Genomic DNA, 18,190 nt, shown 5'->3' on the forward strand with positions numbered 1-18,190 from the left:
AATAAGTAGCTACACTACTTTAGTTAGGTTGAGCCTCTAAAAGAAAAACGTGGTAATTGTGCTATAGTGTCTAAATGAACGCTTAAAGACCTTGTCAAGTAAATTCAGAGAGTTTTATTTATTATACTATTATTATTTTCCGTCTTTTATCCATATGATTTGTCTTTAACAGATGATTACCAACAATTTTGTCCATTTCTGTATGATGATGAGAGTGATGAGGGAGATACTCTTGCCTTTAACTGGGAATAAAGTATCATAGGTAAACATATTTTGGGGCTCCTTTTTCAAATGTTCTGTAATAGCCTATGCTATAACGTTAGCAAAACGGGAAATCTCATGAAAATCAGTTAAGAAATGATCAAGTTTTGACTCACTTTCAATTTACATACATTGCATTTGATGGGAACGCCGCCCCCGCCAACATGGCTGCCACATAGACACGCCAGTAGCCAAATAGCTGACTGAGATTGTGAAATATTGAAAATTGTGAAACAATCACCATCAGTAATCTTCCTTAGATGGACCCATTTGGGAAACAATCAAACTTGTCTGAGACCAATACAAAATATTCAAAGAATTCCCCAGAAATACTAAAACTCTAGTGTTTATTTAACTTACCCCATGCATAATCAGATGCTCCACAGCGTGGCTTGGCTTTTTCCAGAATTATTTATAGAAATGACAAACTTATTATGCAACAAACCACATTCAGAAAAATTTGAATCAGCCAAAACCTGTTTTGTAATTGGTTACTCTATCAAATTTGATGCGTGGCACGTACAGTACCTGTTAACCAAGATACTTTTCCCTCCATCTTTTCCTTCCTGATCAGGAAGTCACACTATATGACCTAAGCAGGACCACTGCGGTGTCGACCTGCAGTGGTTTATAACATTTATTTATCAGATTGTGATTAATGTTGCCTGCTCGGCATCCAATTGTGGCCTGTTCCTCCTGGAAAGAGTGATCGATTGACAAGAATTAAACAAAAATGACTCATTCAAGTGCTTGTATTTATTTAAAAAAAAACAAAAAAAACGTCAACATACCGATACAGTAATGTACACAACATAACCTTCCTCACTTTGAGGCAACATGAGAAAACAACACTTGCTGCTTCAATTTAAAAAGTCTGCACTACAGTCAATAGCTTGTCGGAGCACAGTGCATTGCACAATTACACTTTGTAAAGTGCACAAAAATAGGATTTTCTTTTGTGATGCCAAAAATAAGAGGGCAATCGTGGTCCCTTTCAGCCATATAATACAAACAGAAAGTGATTGGTCAGCATTTTTCTGCATGTGTGAGCATATGAGATGAGACGAGAAAAGCCGTTCGAGCATTTATTCAATATCCATCTTAAGATGCAATACACGTTGTCCTCACTAGTTGTTTTAGGTTAGCTTTAAAAACATAAGATGTAAGTTAGTTATACTTTTATAGTTTTTAAAGCATTTATTTTTTATTTTGTTAATAAAACTATATATATATATATATATACACACACACACCTGTTTTTAACGTGCGATTAATTACCGCCCCTTACTTGGAAAGCCTGTACTGGGGGAATTCCAGTCGCAACGCAGTAGACACGTCCACGTCAAAATTTAGCATTTAAATTTTACATTTAATAATAATGCATATATTTGTGGAGACTGGGGTCAAGGTGTATTTTACAATTTTAATAATGTGCAGAATTTCACAAGTTACTTTATGTTAAAGTTTAGATAGCTCTTAATATGAAAAGAAAAATACACTGAGCTGTCACCAATGTCTTACAAATGCAATTATGCTATCTAGTGGCAGAAAAATGACCAACACAAATCAATATCACACTCTTTTTTTACAGTACATCTTTTTAATTTTAACTCAATTTCATGAATTATTATGAAATTACTGTATCAATGACTAAAAGATGCAGCCATATTTGTATTAATTTAACATTTTTTCCACTTTCATGTTAGAAGTATGAAAAATATTTTTTAAACTCCTATGAATATAAAAAATATGTTATTGTACATTTTATTGTACATTAGAACAGATATAAAATTTGTGATTAATCGTGAGTTAACTATTTGGAGTCATGCGATTAATTATGATTAAAAAAAATTAATCGCCTGACACCCCAAATATATGTTTATAATTATTATGAAAAAATATATCATTTTAATTTTAGATGTAGTTTTGATTGATTATAATAACCTTGGAAGGTTGAACTGGTTTATACAAGTGAGACCAAAGAGCGCACTCATACATGGATATCAGAGGCTCAAACGGCATTCCGTAGCAATTTTATGGTAAGTGGTAATCTTCTTTTTACATGATAATTAAGAATAACCTATAATACTCATGAACATTATCTGCACATTATCAATGGTTTTATGATAGCGACAGTCTGACCCTGGAATGGGTTGATTATATTTCCATTGTTTCCTATGGGAAACTGACTTGAAATCCGAACAAATCGGACGCCCTGGTATATTTTTTTCAGTACAAAATTTGCTTCTGGAATCAGAGGGCGATGTGGCTGCTTCTGTAGCTCTGGATCAGGTAGATCAGTTCGGAGATCTCTGACACATGCGGGTAGGCGTTCATGACTCCTTCAACTGTGTCCTCGGGGTAGAGCGTGCTCAGCTTGCTCCTCATCTCGTTGCGCAGCTCGCTGGACGGGCTGCCGGCGCGGTTGCTAAAGACCCACGCCTCCCTGGGCAGGCTTTGGCTCTGCTTGTGTGCAGGCTGCCGGAAGGGGTGCTTCTCCGAAAAGCCTGAGGGACGCTCCTGCTGATGTAGGAGCACGGCCGGGCAGGAGGCCCACGCAGGGGGGTAGGCACTGGGGGGCACGCCAGCCTGATAGTGACCACACATACAGTAGGCACATGCAGTGGGCACGCAGTTATTCTGAGGGAAGTACGAAGTTCCTCCGGCAAACTTTTGGTTGGGACAACAGTGCGAGCCCGAGAGGGAGAAGTCGTCGTGGCTCAGGCTGCAGCTGGCCACCCCACTGCTGTTGCTGTAGGGGGGCCTGCTCACGCTTTGGGGCCCATCCAGGATGCAGAGTCTGGACATGCAGCTGTCCAGTGAGCTGAAGGCCTCATCCACTTCTACGTTTGGCCAGGCCGAGAGGCCCGGCGGGTTTTTCGGGCTGCCGCTGTCTCTCTGATAGATGGCGTGCTCACTGTGCAGAGGCTCGTCTGCGTTGGTGGAGGGGGGGTGTTGCGTGCTTGATTTGTAGCTCGACGTCTTGGCTCGGTCCCTGAGCTCATCAGCCACAGACAGCTGTGATTGGTTGATCCTTTCTGGATGGTAGAACTTGCACTTGACGCCATATGTACATTTTTTTCCTGAAAGAAAGAATTGATATCAGCCCTTACTGAGCGTGACTTCTAGAAGCCCATATCGTCATTGGTCTTTGAAGAAAATGCCATATTGACAGGACCTCAGCAGATTGGTTAGATAATGTTGTGGCATGAACATAGAGACATGAACCAACCGTAAGGGCAATGCTGCAGTTTGTTGTCTATATTTTTTGGCTTCTTTCTCAGAAAATCATCAATGGTGGGACCGTTTCTACCCAAAGGATCATCTGGAGGCATGAACCTGTAAAAGCACAAAATAGTTGTTAACTCATTTGCTCCCAAAAACGTATAAACACTATTTTAAATATTGCCATCGAATCGTATACAGACGCTCCCCTACTTACGAACATTCGAGTTACGAACAACGGTACATACGAACATGTCTGCGCGCATGCGCGCATGTCAAAAAATGTTCGGAAAGAGATGCTGTAAGTTAGATTTTTTATTGCGCACCTTTTTCCGAGTACTGTAGTGCTTCTTTCCGCCGCTAATACCAACGCTTGGCGCTGTGAGAGCTCACCCAGCATTGGAGGCTCAGCAACGTGTCGAGGAGGAGGAAGAAGAAGAAACGCCTGTCGCTCATAGATAAAGCCATCGCACTCTTCGAGCAGCAAGACCCAAATATTGAACGTTGCACAAAGGTTGCAAATCAATTGAATGATGCCATACAGTGCTACCGCATCATTTATGATGAAAAAAGAAGAAAACTGTGCAATCGTAGTTAGATCGCTTCTTTCGGCCAGTTTCTAGTAAATCCTCCAAGGAAGATACTCATCAACCCTCATCTTCTTCTCCGCGACCCTCAACTTCTTCCTACATTGAAGTTACGGAGGAGGAAGTAACTTTTGAAGCCCATTCCAGCGACGACGAAGAACCTCTCATGATATAAAATCCTCCTCTTCCTCCTCCATCAAATCCTTAAGCATCTGAGTATGAGTATGAGTACATCTTCCAAAAGTAAGTTAAACTTCATTTTATTTATCTTATTACGTACATGTACATACTGTGTGTGTCTCCCACTCTCTCTCTCTAACATACGTAGTACAGTACTGTACGTATTCTCTTTAAACATAAATTATAATACAAAATATAGCACTGAAGCAACTTACGAACAAATTCACCTTACGAACGATCGCTCGGAACGTAACTCGTTCGTAAGTTGGGGAGCGTCTGTATATACATTTTTGGTTTGTTTTTTATGCTAGAGCATACAGAAGGCTTGGATGCAGCTTTTGACCTGAAGATGTCGCTTAAAGCAATGGTAGTTATTACAAAAAATGGCCAGCAGGTGGCAACAGAGTGTAAGAGATCAGCCAGGGCCATGTTGCAACAAGCTCTTTTTGACAGTGTTTTCAACAGTGAATAATGATGAAATTTATCTATATTCTAATGCTAATTGCTGCAAAACAAAAACAGAAAATATACTTTTTTCCTGATGAAATAAGAGACTCTAATCTTTTTGTAGGTTCCATGTTTTGATAGCAATAGAACACAATATTCTGTGGGCCTTACAAAATCAGTCAAAATCCGATAAAACAACCAGGAGCGAATGGGGTTGCTTCAGTGAAAATGGCTAGGAGTGAATGTGTTCATATCAAGTAGATGCTCTTGACAACATAAATATTGTACGCAAAAAAAAAACAAGTGTTTGCCAGCACGTCCTACTTGTTGTTGGCGAAGGTGTACATCAGCAGCCTCTCCTCAATTAATTTTTTCCATTGAGGATTTTCCATCTGTAGATCACGGTAGTTGTCGTTGGACACGATGATGCCGTCCATGTCGTAAGCCAGCCTCACAATGTAGCGGTCGTCATAGCACACCACCCTTTTACCGTTCACACAACGGGATGGCGTGTACACTAAGATCTTCCTCCTCTCTAGCTCATGGAGAATGTGTTGATCTGTCAGGCACATGGGAGGAGAAGAGTCTAAAATCACAATTCCATGCAATGGGAGAAAAAGTATAAAGTATGCCCGAATAAAACTGCCCGATGACTGTTGAGGCACTGGCCCAATGCAGCTGCCAATAGTTTAGACACTAAAGTTAAAGAGAAAAAAAAGGGGGGGGGGTAATTTATTTTTTATTTATTAGACTCATATATATCTCAAGAGGAAATTCAAAATATTATTGTTATTGAAAATTAATAACAGTTTTCATTTGCTTCTTAGTGAAAAATACACCATCATGTTTGAGTTTTTAGTACAAAACAATTTCATTTACAGTATATGTTTTAAGCAACTCTCTACTAATGTTGCCGTATAGGGCAGTATAAGACCCAGTGTAAGTCCAACTCAGCCATGTCTGCTATCTAGTGGTGAATGGTGGCATTGCAACTTAAAACTACAGTCAACCCCTGCATGCTAATGGTTTGGAACCCATGAATTTGAAAATTCTGAGATGTATTTTTCTCTTCTTTCTTTCTTTAAAAAAAAATATATTTTTGTTTTTTTTTTTACCCCTGGATTCACAACCCACAAAAAAAAAAAAAAAACAATGATAGAAAACTTAGATTGCATTATCATCCCAAAAATTATAGTAATGAATCAGGCCACCCATCCCTGCTTTAGATGAAACGTCTGTGCTAAAAAAAGGAGGTGTTGAAGGCACCGTTTCTTTTTTCTTTTCTTTTTGTCGGACTACGCACCCTGCAATGAATTAAATCATGACATCTACGAAAGGAAAGGCCAGTATTTAAGTAAAACCAAAACACAACCACAACTACACAGTGACTAATGTTCATAATTACAACGGGCCCCATTGTAAAATAAATGTGTACAAATGTTCTATTTGCAGAGGTTGTTGTGTATACACAAAATCACCGCCAAATTACTCTATCTCTCACTGAGATAATACATTGACTGGATCAGATAACAGAAATTTTCACAGCAAACGTGACATCACCAACAGGTTCGCCTGGAGCCTTTGGATTCCAGTACGGATATCGAAAAGTAGGAAAAGACTCCAAACTGAACTTGAGTCTGGAGGTCCGACATGGCTGGCTGCACCACGATCATCGAACGGGAACGGTTTCCTTGCTCTTCCGTGATTCACCATGTCCTCACCTCTGTATTTCTCTTTCCAATATGGAATTTGTGTTGTTCAACTTGTTTAGTGCCACTGACGGCTATAAACATCAAAAATCAATTTTAACTGGGCTGGCAGTAAATGAATTAAAGATTGCTGTGCATGCAAAGACCCTCTCTTGAACTAACAATTTGGACTTTGCTATTGTCTCTGATTCTGACACCTAGTGTCTGTCTGTCTGTCTGTCTGTCTCTCTCTCTCTCTCTCTCTCTCTCTCTCTCTCTCTCTCTCTCTCTCTCTCTCTCTCTCTCTCTCTCTCTCTCTTTCTCCTCCATGCACTCACTGAGGCATGTGGATTAGCAACAGATAAATCTGCCACCATTTACACTGACTCCTGGTATGCATTTGGCGTTATGCATGATTTTGGCACTCTCTGTGTTGCTCCCTGCTGCCATCGCTGTATGCAAATGTGGACCTCCCACAACTCTTCAGGCCTAGAGCGGAAACGGAACATGAGGCTAAATCATGCAGCACGTCAAGCCCCTGCCTTTCAGATTCTGTCTGCTACTCCTCTTGACCCTTCACCTGGTTATTCATTTACATTTAGGGTGACCAATATCCCTGATTTGACCGGGACAGTCCTGATTTTGGCCAATCCCATTGTTTTGTCCTGGTGTTTTGCAGGTCTCTTCCCGGCGTCCAGTTTTTTTTGTCACATGTATGTCAATCAGTAAATACAGGTTGGATAATGATGAGTGCATTGACTTGCTTAAGTGCTGTTGAACTGTCAACCAAGATAGCATTTAGCATTAGCGATTTCTCCCCACCGTCAACAAATAGGACTCGGTGAATGTCGGTCGTCTACTGCACCCCCCACCCCCCTTCCCCAGTTGACGAAGATTAACAATTATAAATCTATATAATACAATTATATTTGGTGAGAATTTGTCTATTTCATTTTTAGCAAAATTGCAGCGTCCTGAATTTTACCTCATTTACTCCCAAAAACGTATAAATACATTCTCTTTTAAATATTACCATGCTCCCAAAGACATATTTATACGTTGTTTGTAGTTTTTTTTTTATGCTAGAGCATACAGAACATACTGAAGAGAATGATTGAAGCAATGGTAGTTGTTACAAAAACGGCCAGCAGGTGGCAGCAGAGTATACGAGATCAAGCTGGGCCATGTTGCAAAAAGCTCTTTCTCCACTGTTTTAAACAGATTTGATGAAACTTAGCTATATTCTAATGCTAATTGCTGCAAAACGGAAACAGATAGAAATATACTTTTTCTGATGAAAGAAGAGACTCTAATCTTTCTTTTGGTAGGTTCTATATTTTTATAACAATAGAACACAATATTCTGTGGGCGGGCCTTGCAAAAATAGGTCAAAATCCAGTAAAACAGCCGGGAGTGAAGGGGGTTGCTTCAGTGAAAAAAGCTGCTGGAAGTGAATGAGTTAATTTGGAAAATCTGTTCACCCTATCTATCATCTTTCCCTTAAGCGGAAAGGCGCTTGGACCAAAACAGAAATCTGTGTCTATCTTCCTCACTACGCAAAGCTAAGACATCTGTTAACATTGCATCATCAAAGAGAACAAGCCATTTTCAACTATTTAGACTGGTCAATAATTAGAAATAATGAGACCCACATGTGTGGACTGACCAAAAGCATAGATTTAAAAAATAAATAAATAATTTGTCAATTTGTGACTTATGAGGCTTTGGCTAACTAAGTACTTTTTTTAGACTTAACTTCTTTTCTTTCTTTCTTTTTTTTTTTTTTACCTCACTGTGCTTATACCACCAAGCTAGCAGGGTTTCAGAGGAGAGATAAAATGGCTTTCACAAGCAACAATAGTTAGCTTAATGTTGTGAGGAAACAAAACTGCCATTTACAAAAGCTCTGCCTTTACACTAATTTACTGTAAATAAGGATGGGGAAGAACTATGACTACTACAGTAAAACTTGTCACTATCCTAAAGGCAAATAACTGGCTTCACCAATTCCAACTAGGCGGCTTTGTCGTCATCAAAAAGGTGAATATGAAATCCCTTGACATTTTTATTGTTGTGTATGGACCAGTCCACCACCTCAACTGGGAGGATATTAACCTTGCACCATTTCATGACCCCACTGCGGGATCTGCTCTCACCTACTGGTATGAGAGCCCAACAGTAAAATGTTCATTTGTTTAGGTGTCACGATGTAATTCTTCTTGAGTGTGTTTATAACTGTGGCAATTGCATTGATAGTGTTGATACTATTAGCTGCAGTAGTGGCAAATCCAGGTCCAGAAAGTAAAAACCCTGCCACAGTTTGGCTTTAGTCTCAGGTGCTAGCTAGCTAGCTCCTGAAGACATTTAATATTTTCAATTTGTGGTTTTACTGTTTTTGAATTTACTTATAGACATATAGATGTGATATAATCATGAGTGTTTAATAGAATACAGTGGAATAATGATTTTGTGAACTTTATTTTATCCTCTCACCCTCAAAGCTATTGAAGATAGGAATGTGCATGATGTTATCAGAGCCTTTTGTCATTGGAGTCTAAAAGTCTGGGGTTAGATCCTAATTGCATTTGTTCCCCCAGTCAAGAAGGGGAACTGTATGTAAATGTCTGTTTACTAATAAGATTACACCTTTGTCCAACCTGGAATCAACATGTCTGTATGTAAACGTCTGCTTGCTAATAACATCACACATTTGTTCACTAGGAGTCGACATGTCTGTCCTTTAATCAACTTAGAAGGGGAAGAGGAACCTTTTATCTTTTGAGTATAAATGAGTCGATGTTCTGTAAATTGTCACACACTTGGGGGCTCCACATTGCATTCAGATGTGGGTGTCCTGAGACTGGAGAGTTTTTGTGACATGTGGACTGTTAACGGGGCACTGTGCGATGTGAATGAAGAGGTGCTGTGTTTTAGTGATGTTCTGCTGTGAAAGCATTTTATTTTTTTGTCTATTTATCGAATTGTTCTTTGCCGACCTGTGTGTTTAGGAAAATAATGTAAATAAGAGCGGCAAATAAATGTATTTTTTCAAAATCAAATCAAATCAAAATCTTCATCAGATCCTGAATACAATTATTTTGGACACGCAAAGATTACACTTAATATAGTAATCAAAATATTCCTTCACTCCCTAGCTAGCTCCCATGATGCTCGTTTACCTGCTAAGGAGCTAGCTAGCAAGTACCAGAGGCTAAAGCCAACTGTGGCAGGGTATTTACTTTCTGGACCGGGCTTTACCACCTCTGATTAATTACAGATTCAATCATGTACCATGAAACTTTAAAACTATAAAATGTCTTCTGTCAGAGTCAAACAAGCATTGACCACATACGTTAAGTAGGCAAAAGATTATGTGTAGATTTTGTACATTATGTTAAGATTATGTGTCTTAAACTGGAGTGTTGAAAATGGCTTGATCTCTTGACAAGGTGATGTTCTCAACTCAACAAACATGTTATTATTGTTGTTGTTTTTTTTGTTTCATGAAAAGTGCTGGTTTTGGCAACACGAAGATTCCGCCTGACAATGAAAAAGAAAATTATATGCTTCCTGCGGTTAATGAGAGGAATCACGCCACTGAAGCTGTTGTGACTTCACAGGTGGGTGCAATCAGACTTAAAAATTCTTCCTTTTAAAACCGTCTGTGTCATAATGCAATGATGCACGTCATATGACTACCTGTAATCGGGGCCTCGGGCCTCGGCTGCTCCTTCCTCCACATGGGAATGAACACGGTGATGTCTCGCAGTCCCTTTCCCCAAAACCAGTTCACTGCCATCTGAAGGCCTTGACACGAGAACACCTTCTTGTCTCCGTGGCTACACGTGCACAGACACACACAAGCTTAACAGTCAACAAAAGCGCAACAGCGTTTGGCTGAGCATGTTCCAAACGATCACTTCCTCTTTTTATAAGGAAGTGGACAACACTTCTGCAAATTACCAGTAAAGAAAACTGTCCATCACATTGTATTGCACCTTATACAGTAAATGTTGTGGTTTGATGTGCACCCAAAGGGAACATTGTGTAGTCAGACAGATTTAGACCGTTTTATACTGATGTCACCTTGTCAGGCATGTCATATGAGGAGAATTCCCTTTCAAATTATAACTTGTTGCCTGGAATTACTTGTGGTGCTCTTGTGCTAGGTTCACCTAGCTCTACGTTACATATCATGTCATTTTTAATTTGATGTTTTATGTTCAAGAACCACTGGTCTAAGCTGTCTGATGCTGAATTTCTTTGGCCATTTGTCAATCTGGAAATGTGATAAAGGCTTACTAATGTCACTCAGTTGAGCGCAGACCTCCAACACGGCCAGTGTTAACTTTCAAAGTGTTTTACTTTACTGATTTATATTCAGAAAAATAGTGGTTATCTGACATGCAATACTTCTTGAGAACTAGGGTGGTAAAGGTGCATTTGAATTTTTTTTTTTTTTACGAGACTTTGTTAAAGTACCTGCTTTCAATTGTATTGAATGTCAGGTAAGCATAAAGGTGTGACCGAGAACAATTGGGCCCTCCTTTAGCAACAACTTCCTTGTAAGCTAATGTAGATCACTGCTACAAGCGTTCTGTTACATGTTTATGAGACAATTGATGGAATGTGTCGGCTACTTAAAAGTAACGCTTTGCCCTGTGCGTTTGCTTGGGAAAAAAAGAGAAGTAAATAACATGTTTTCACTTCCTGCTTCTTTCAAGAGGAAGTGAGGTCGGATGTGAATTGAAACAACAAACAGACACTGATATCAGGCAAGTTAACAAAAATAGTCACCCCAAACGTATAATGAATTCGTTTGTTAACCATTTGTCAAAAATTAATTATTTGCTATGGTAGTATAGTGGCCTCCTTGCCGAATAGTGATCCCACATTTACCTCTGTGAGCTTTTAATGCTAGCACCTCATTAAAGATATTACTGTACAGTATTTCCACTTTTCCACTTAAAGAACACTCTCAGAGATTTACTGAGCTGAATAATTACAAAGTGTGACAGTAGCTTGAACCTGCTACAAGACAATTTAATTTTGTACATTAGCTGGAAATTAAAAATGTTACAGTGGTGCCTTGAGGTACAAGTGACCTTAACTACAGGTTTTTCTATTGTGGCAACAAACTCAACTCCACAATTAGAAAATCTGTTTAATTCCATTTTCACTTTGCTTACCGTCAAACTAAACTAAAAAAAAAGGGGGGGAATTACACGTGTATTTAAATGACTAAAGGCTTGTGTTACTCGGGTCAGTAACTTGCTAGCTCACACAAACGTTAGCTAGCCTAACAACCACCACCTTAAAAAGAGCCACAGACCTAGCGCCACTAAAGCGCAAACTTCCCCAAAAAAGTTCATAACAACTTAGCAACTTGAGAATTATCCATGGTACATAGGGTGACTACACGTCCCGTTTTGGCCAGCACAGTCTTGCTTTTGAGCCTTGAGTCCCACATCCCAATTTTGCCAACCTCATTATTTTGTCCCGCTATTAAGCAGGTCCCATTTTTTGCCATGCATATGTCAATCACAAAGTTGTCATAGCGATTCATACGATAAACCCAAGCAAGAAATGTTGGATAATGGTAAGTGCATTGACTTGATTAGCGCTGTTGGACAGTCGACCAAGATAGCATTTAGCATTAGCAATTGATGCACATGTCAGCCATCTTTCGCAACCACACCACCCCCTGTTGACGATGATTGACTAGTAATGAAATCTGGCTGAAATTTATTGTATATTATATAGCGTCCATCTTTTTAATTTTGAAAATCTGGTCACGGTAGCAGTACACAAATGATGAATGACTAGTATTATATATCTTGCTAATAGCGTTTCCATCTCCTACTGCCCGATGCACAGGCGCACTTTGTCCCAATTCGGCGCACCTGGCAGTCCATTTTTAGTGCACTTTAAATTTCCCAACGGCAAACTCGAACAACGCATTGAGTTTCCGAACAGTCGGAGTGAACCAGGTCGTGATCGGTGCATATTTCTGAACGTTGTAATGTGCGGTGTCTGATCGGCCATGGACGGTGCAGCGGGACAGCAAAAACGGGAGAGCAACTGGAAGTTCACAGGTTCACCTTTATTAAAAATAAACAAAAAAGATAACCAGTGGGCTAGGCGCCACCGCGCGTCACAATAATCATGCCTCCCGGCATCAAAAACATTCCCCGGCAAAACTAAAAAGCGCTGAACATGCCCACAAAAACAAAGATGCACTACCCCGTGGCGCGGTGCCACACTGCAAATTGTTACAACATGCCCAAATAAACCCCAGCTAGCCTGTTGCTTACATAGTTCAATGTAAAACGACGTTGACATGCTAACGGTTAGCATCGATAGTCACATTTGTTTTTAGCCTTTTAAGCAAAGGGTGGAGCGACACACGTGGACGGATATTATCACTATATTCTTTATCATCTCCAAAATAAATTACCATTGCAAATTATTGACTAACTGACAATAGTGACAATGTGAATACTGTCAAAAAAGAACCACTTTTGTCTGTTTACTGCCCCCCGGTGGCCAAGGCAGGCACACCAGAAGACGCAGCAGAATTTCTCAAGCTGCTGCACCTCCTCTGAAGCCTTTTAAGCACACACACTACAATAAACCAAGGTATAAAAAAGTAGCTGACTCACCTCATGGCAACATTGCTCCCATCTATGACTACTGGTCTGAAAGCAAAAGCAGTGTCTTTGTCCGCTACTGGTCTGGCGGGCCCGGCGGGGCTGCATCCTCTTGACACCAGTTTGGGGCTGCTTGGGCCGCTTTTGTCACTGCGAATGTGGCAGGTCTTGATGAGCTCTTCTAGAATGTCGTTGGTCTGGGCGTTGTTGTCGAGGCTCTTCAGCACCCTATCAATGTCCTCGTGGGAGTAGCCCAGCTTGAGAAAACGCTCCACTTTGGCGTGCTGCTTTCGGTGGTCCATGACACGGTTCAGGGAGACGGTGGAAACTTCTTCTTACACTGTTGGAACACTTTTACGCTTGGTTCATCCACATCTCCATGGTGATCGGCCTGTGTGTTGGGACAGTTGAAAGTGAATAGAAGAAGTTTCTCCACAAGTAATCTGAAGTTTCTAAACCTGAGTAACAGCCAGATTTCCAAATGCCAATTAAATGGTCGTCAGTGTGACCTGCGGTGGACAAATTGGACAACAACAGTTCATTTTAGTGAATTGACGGGTTGGTTCTGGCCCGAGGGCTGTATGTTTGACACCACCGGTCCACGTTGTCCATATTGTTTCATGAAACATGAAAAGTTAAAAGTTATAAAGCCACAGATTTATTTGCAGTATTGTAGTGATTCGTGATTTACTGCAGGGGTCAGCAAACTTTCCTGTCAAAAGAACCATTTTAGGCCAAAGAAAAAAAAAAGGGACAAAAAGGAAGCAGCAAAACATTTGAACATTGTGATGAAGCAAACAGTGTTAGTGTTAGTCAAATGTATTGCGGGCCCAAGAGCTAATTAGAGCTGTACCATAAGAGAAAAATATGTAGCATCAAATACATTCATTTTCTTAAATTTTTTTTTGGGGGGGTGTTAATTTTTCATGCTTAATTTTACATGCATAGTTGGACTTTTCTGCCTTTCTGTAAAATGTCTGACATTTTTGACAATTTTATGGATACATGGTAATTTTCTTCCTGTCTTCTTTTTTGGACTTTTTTTTTTGCCTTCTTTTAAATCAGTTTGGCATTTTTGGCAATTTTGTTAAAATTTTGGGGATTTTATCTTTTGTTTTGGGATATTTTATAATTATTTTTTGATTGTTTTCTTTTCTGCCTTTTTTCAAATCCATTTTCTGACTTTTGACAATTACAAAGACACTTTGTGGTAATTTTCTGCCTTTCTTTTTGGTTTTTGGTAGGGGAGTGAATTGCTTCCATTCGTATCACGATTCATAGGTCACGATTCGATTCGATACCGATTAATCTCGATACAAATCTATAAATTGATTATTGCGATTTTTTTTACTCAAATTTAGAAAATACTAATGAGTAAACTTCTACATGTACACTGTAAGATTTGTATGGAAATGTATTTATTTATCTGAAAATTCAGGCTTATAACTGAGCCACTGCATTTAACAAACAGGTTGCAGTCTGTTTCATGTTTGAACAGTACTGAAATAAAATATTAAGGCTTGAAGTTCCATTAATATAACATTCTTCAATGCTTAATGTGTGAATCCTAACCCTAAGTAAGACATTTAGTGACTATTCCCATAAAAAAATTATGTTTAAAAATCGATTCGGCCGCATTTCGAATCGATTCGAGAATTGCGCGCTGTAATATCGCGATATATTGCCGAATCGAATTTTTCTAACATCCCTAGTTTTTGGATATTTTATGGTTACTTTTTGGTCCTCAAACTACGGTAGTGTAATTAGCTAAATTCCCAGCAAGAATAGTGTAAAGTAGAAGTAAACAAAACACAAAATGTAGTCACATTCATTTCAGCAGGATGTTGTACATTTAGTGATGTTATATGCAGAGGTATGAGGTTGTTGGGTGTAGAGCACAACACATGCTAAAAAATGACTAAGCTAAATCACTACATAAGAACATAGAAGAAGAAAAAAAACTTCCTGTTCTTATCTGTTCTCACATCGGCCTCTCAGGACTTCAATCATTTTACAGCACTGTGTCATTTCAATTATGAGGAACAAAGCATGAAAAATTTGTCTTTTCTACTCACAAACAAATCCATGCAGACATTTGATGGAAAAAGTTCAGACTAAAGCACAATTGGACTCAATTTGCTCATACTAGGAAAACTTTGCTTCTTTTCTAAGTGCCTCACTCATCTGCTGTATGTAAACAACACATAACGTAACCCTAACTCACCATTAGAACAGTAACAAGCGCCAAACGTACTTAGCTTCACATTTCAAATCATTACACTGCACATTTGGAGTGAAATCTTCTGACGTACTTACATATTGGGGCATAAGCCGGATTCAAGAGCTGATTTGGAGCGTCTCTATAGCTTGCTTTGCCTCACCACTCTGAGCAATGCGGCCGTCATTGTGAGCAACTCTTATTACTCATAGGAGGAAGTAGCTGCGGAGCGCAGTTCAAGAAGGGGGAAAAAAAAGAAGTAAATTTACACTCACTTCCTCGTCAGGACTCTCAGCCTGAGGGGTTTATTTTCCTTTTGAGCTCTTCCTGGTAGTGTGCTATCAACATTTACTGAAGAGGTCGGAACTGTTGGAAAGTTTAAAATCACCCATAAGTGTTTCTTCTTTCTAACTGAAACCACAACAAAGCAGTTTTAAGTGTCACAGAGGTGACTGGTGGGCTCCAGTTCACAATAGTTTTTATTTTCCTTCATTTTTCTTCAAACAGCAATCTCATAAATTGCACCCAAATCTATCTATATATATATATATATATATATATATATATATATATATATATATATATATATATATATATATATATATATATATATATATATAGGTGATGTGTGCCATGGCCACTTGTTGCTAGGCAGAACCACAGTCATTGGCCACTTTAAATAAATTTTAACTTGGAGCAGAAAGTGATGGGTGTACATTTTAATTATTTTTTATTATTTTTTTATTTTATTTACTGGTATCGATTTATTTATTTATTTGTTTATCAGTGTTGAAAATGACTTTGTTGATGCAATGTTATTGGTTGAACAATAACAATAACATTGGTTGTTATTGGGTTCTCCAGAAAAGTGTCGATTTTTGGAGGTGCAAGGTTTCAGCCCGACGCCAGCAATATTATGTTTGGAACTAAATTTCCCACTACTGTTTAACAAGCTGTTCGAGTGCGAATGTTTCCTGAACTGAGAAGTGCTCAAACTGGAGTTGTAGGTTATTTTTTTTTATTATATGTGTGAGTATGATGTGAATGTTGAAAATCCTGGACAAAGATGATGCGGTTTACTATACTACAAGACGGGGAAGTAGTTTATTCACAATGAAGGTGCACTTTAACTCTTATCTAACCAGGATGTCAAAGTTCTTCAAAGATTGTTGAAATGATTTGTAGCATCGGGCTATCGAAATGTTTGTGGACACAAGTAGAGTTTGGGTTTGTAAAAATGACGCTGATTATATGACATGATGAATGAGAAAAATTATATGAATGATACGTGTCATGGTGACAATCTCTCTCTCTCTCTCTCTCTCTCTCTCTTTCTCTCGCTAGCTAGCTATCTAGCTAAATATCTATCTACCCTTGTTTTGATTTTTTGTAGACTTTGAGGTCATAGCAACTCTCCAATTTCAACAGCTTCTAAGTACTGTGGCAGAGTAGATTGTTACTTTGAACATTATTTGTGCTATTTTAAACTAAAATAGGCCATACAGTGACGTTGTTGGTTCTGTATATTTTAATTGATTAATAATTCTTATTGCTCTTTTTTTGTAGTTTAAAACAGGGTGAGTAGACCTTTTTATTTTTTGTAGATGTTTTCGCATATTTGCACACAATTGGTCAGGTATGGTAATAATAATGAACAATCCCAACGTACCAGATATACACTATATAAACACAGATCCAAAATGGTGGCTGGAAGATGTTTAGCCTTGGGGGCCATCATAACATTTAAGTACACCGCATTGTTGTAAATGTGTAGCTAAGTACAATTACTGATTAGAACTTTGCTGTTTCCTCCAATTTGTTGGTAAGATTAGGGAAATGAATGCCGGTCATTTTCACAATGTAAATTTTTTTTTCATTATTATGTGGAACACATCTATTTGTAGCCTTTTGCAACATAACTCTGTTCATTGCAATCAGTCGAAATTAAAACATGTAGAAAGAAATATTTCAGATTTACTGTAAATGAGAAGAGCAAAGTATCAGATACACTTTGTTAAAACGAATACTTGAGAGGGTCAATAAAAAATTAATATAAATTAATCCATCATTATTGTAGTACTAGATTTTTAAAGAAAAGCTTTAGTAATGTTTTGAAAAATATAAATCATTTTAAAATTATTATTATAGATTTATAAAATGCAATTCAATTTAATATGATTTAACAAATTTCTTCGCTGATTGGATGGGAGCAATCACGTGGTTCTCTTGCCGTTTTCCATTCCCATGTCACGGTTCCTTCCCCAAGAAAGGGCTTCTATATTTGAGACATGAACTATAACAAGCAGCTGGCCATCTTTACATTATTATCACGACTTTATTTTCATGAAGGAAAGAATGAATGTTGTGACAAAGTTACGTTCCCCAGACAGCACGTGATGGAGGGGTAGGATGGGCATCAATGTTTCCTTTCCAGCATGACAGGGAAGTTTGTGAAAGTTAAAAATCATTTTCCTATATGAGTCGGCTGAACTGAAGCGGGAGTTTGTCTACGCTTTCCACCGTGTACATGTTTATAAACATAGCAAAACCTCTCACAGCGCCGCAAGTCCACCAAAAGATTACCTTTGGTTTATTATAAATGAGTGAGACGTATTTGATAAGAACATCATTTTGTTGGCTTAGACTGGTAGTGAAGCAAAACCGGCTAGTAATTAATGTATTTTACCATTATCCACACCCAATTCAAATTAGTATGATGAGGGAAAGTCAGAAGTGAAACATGAAACGGTTTACTTTCATTTATAAATGACAGCTTGAGATTTGTAGATTTCAGCAATTTTAGAACATTTCGGAAATTATACTCACCATTTCACTTCTCATGAATTTCAGAAACAAGGCAAACGTTTCTCAACGAAGGCAATCTTGAAATATGAAAGTAAGAACAGCTTTATGGACATGAGACAATATACAGCA

General features: G+C 38.6%; 1 protein-coding gene across 2 annotated transcripts; it reads right to left on the minus strand.

The window, feature by feature from the left end:
- Positions 1 to 1,009: 1,009 nt before the first annotated feature.
- Positions 1,010 to 18,174, minus strand: LOC144039014 (endoribonuclease ZC3H12A-like). Of its 2 annotated transcripts, none has more exons than XM_077551866.1 (6): positions 18,083 to 18,174; positions 13,051 to 13,429; positions 10,088 to 10,227; positions 5,025 to 5,259; positions 3,494 to 3,600; positions 1,010 to 3,344 (listed from the first exon to the last, which is right to left on the minus strand). In XM_077551866.1, exons 2-6 carry the CDS (start codon positions 13,338 to 13,340, stop codon positions 2,515 to 2,517), a joined length of 1,602 nt encoding a protein of 533 aa, XP_077407992.1. In that variant the 5' UTR covers positions 13,341 to 13,429; positions 18,083 to 18,174; the 3' UTR covers positions 1,010 to 2,514. The 2 variants fall into 2 exon arrangements, with proteins under 2 accessions (XP_077407992.1, XP_077407991.1); XM_077551865.1 differs by lacking the exon at positions 18,083 to 18,174 and adding an exon at positions 15,355 to 15,453.
- Positions 18,175 to 18,190: the final 16 nt, after the last annotated feature.

Source organism: Vanacampus margaritifer, chromosome 19, assembly GCF_051991255.1.
Source record: "Vanacampus margaritifer isolate UIUO_Vmar chromosome 19, RoL_Vmar_1.0, whole genome shotgun sequence".
Lineage (NCBI taxonomy): Eukaryota > Metazoa > Chordata > Actinopteri > Syngnathiformes > Syngnathidae > Vanacampus > Vanacampus margaritifer.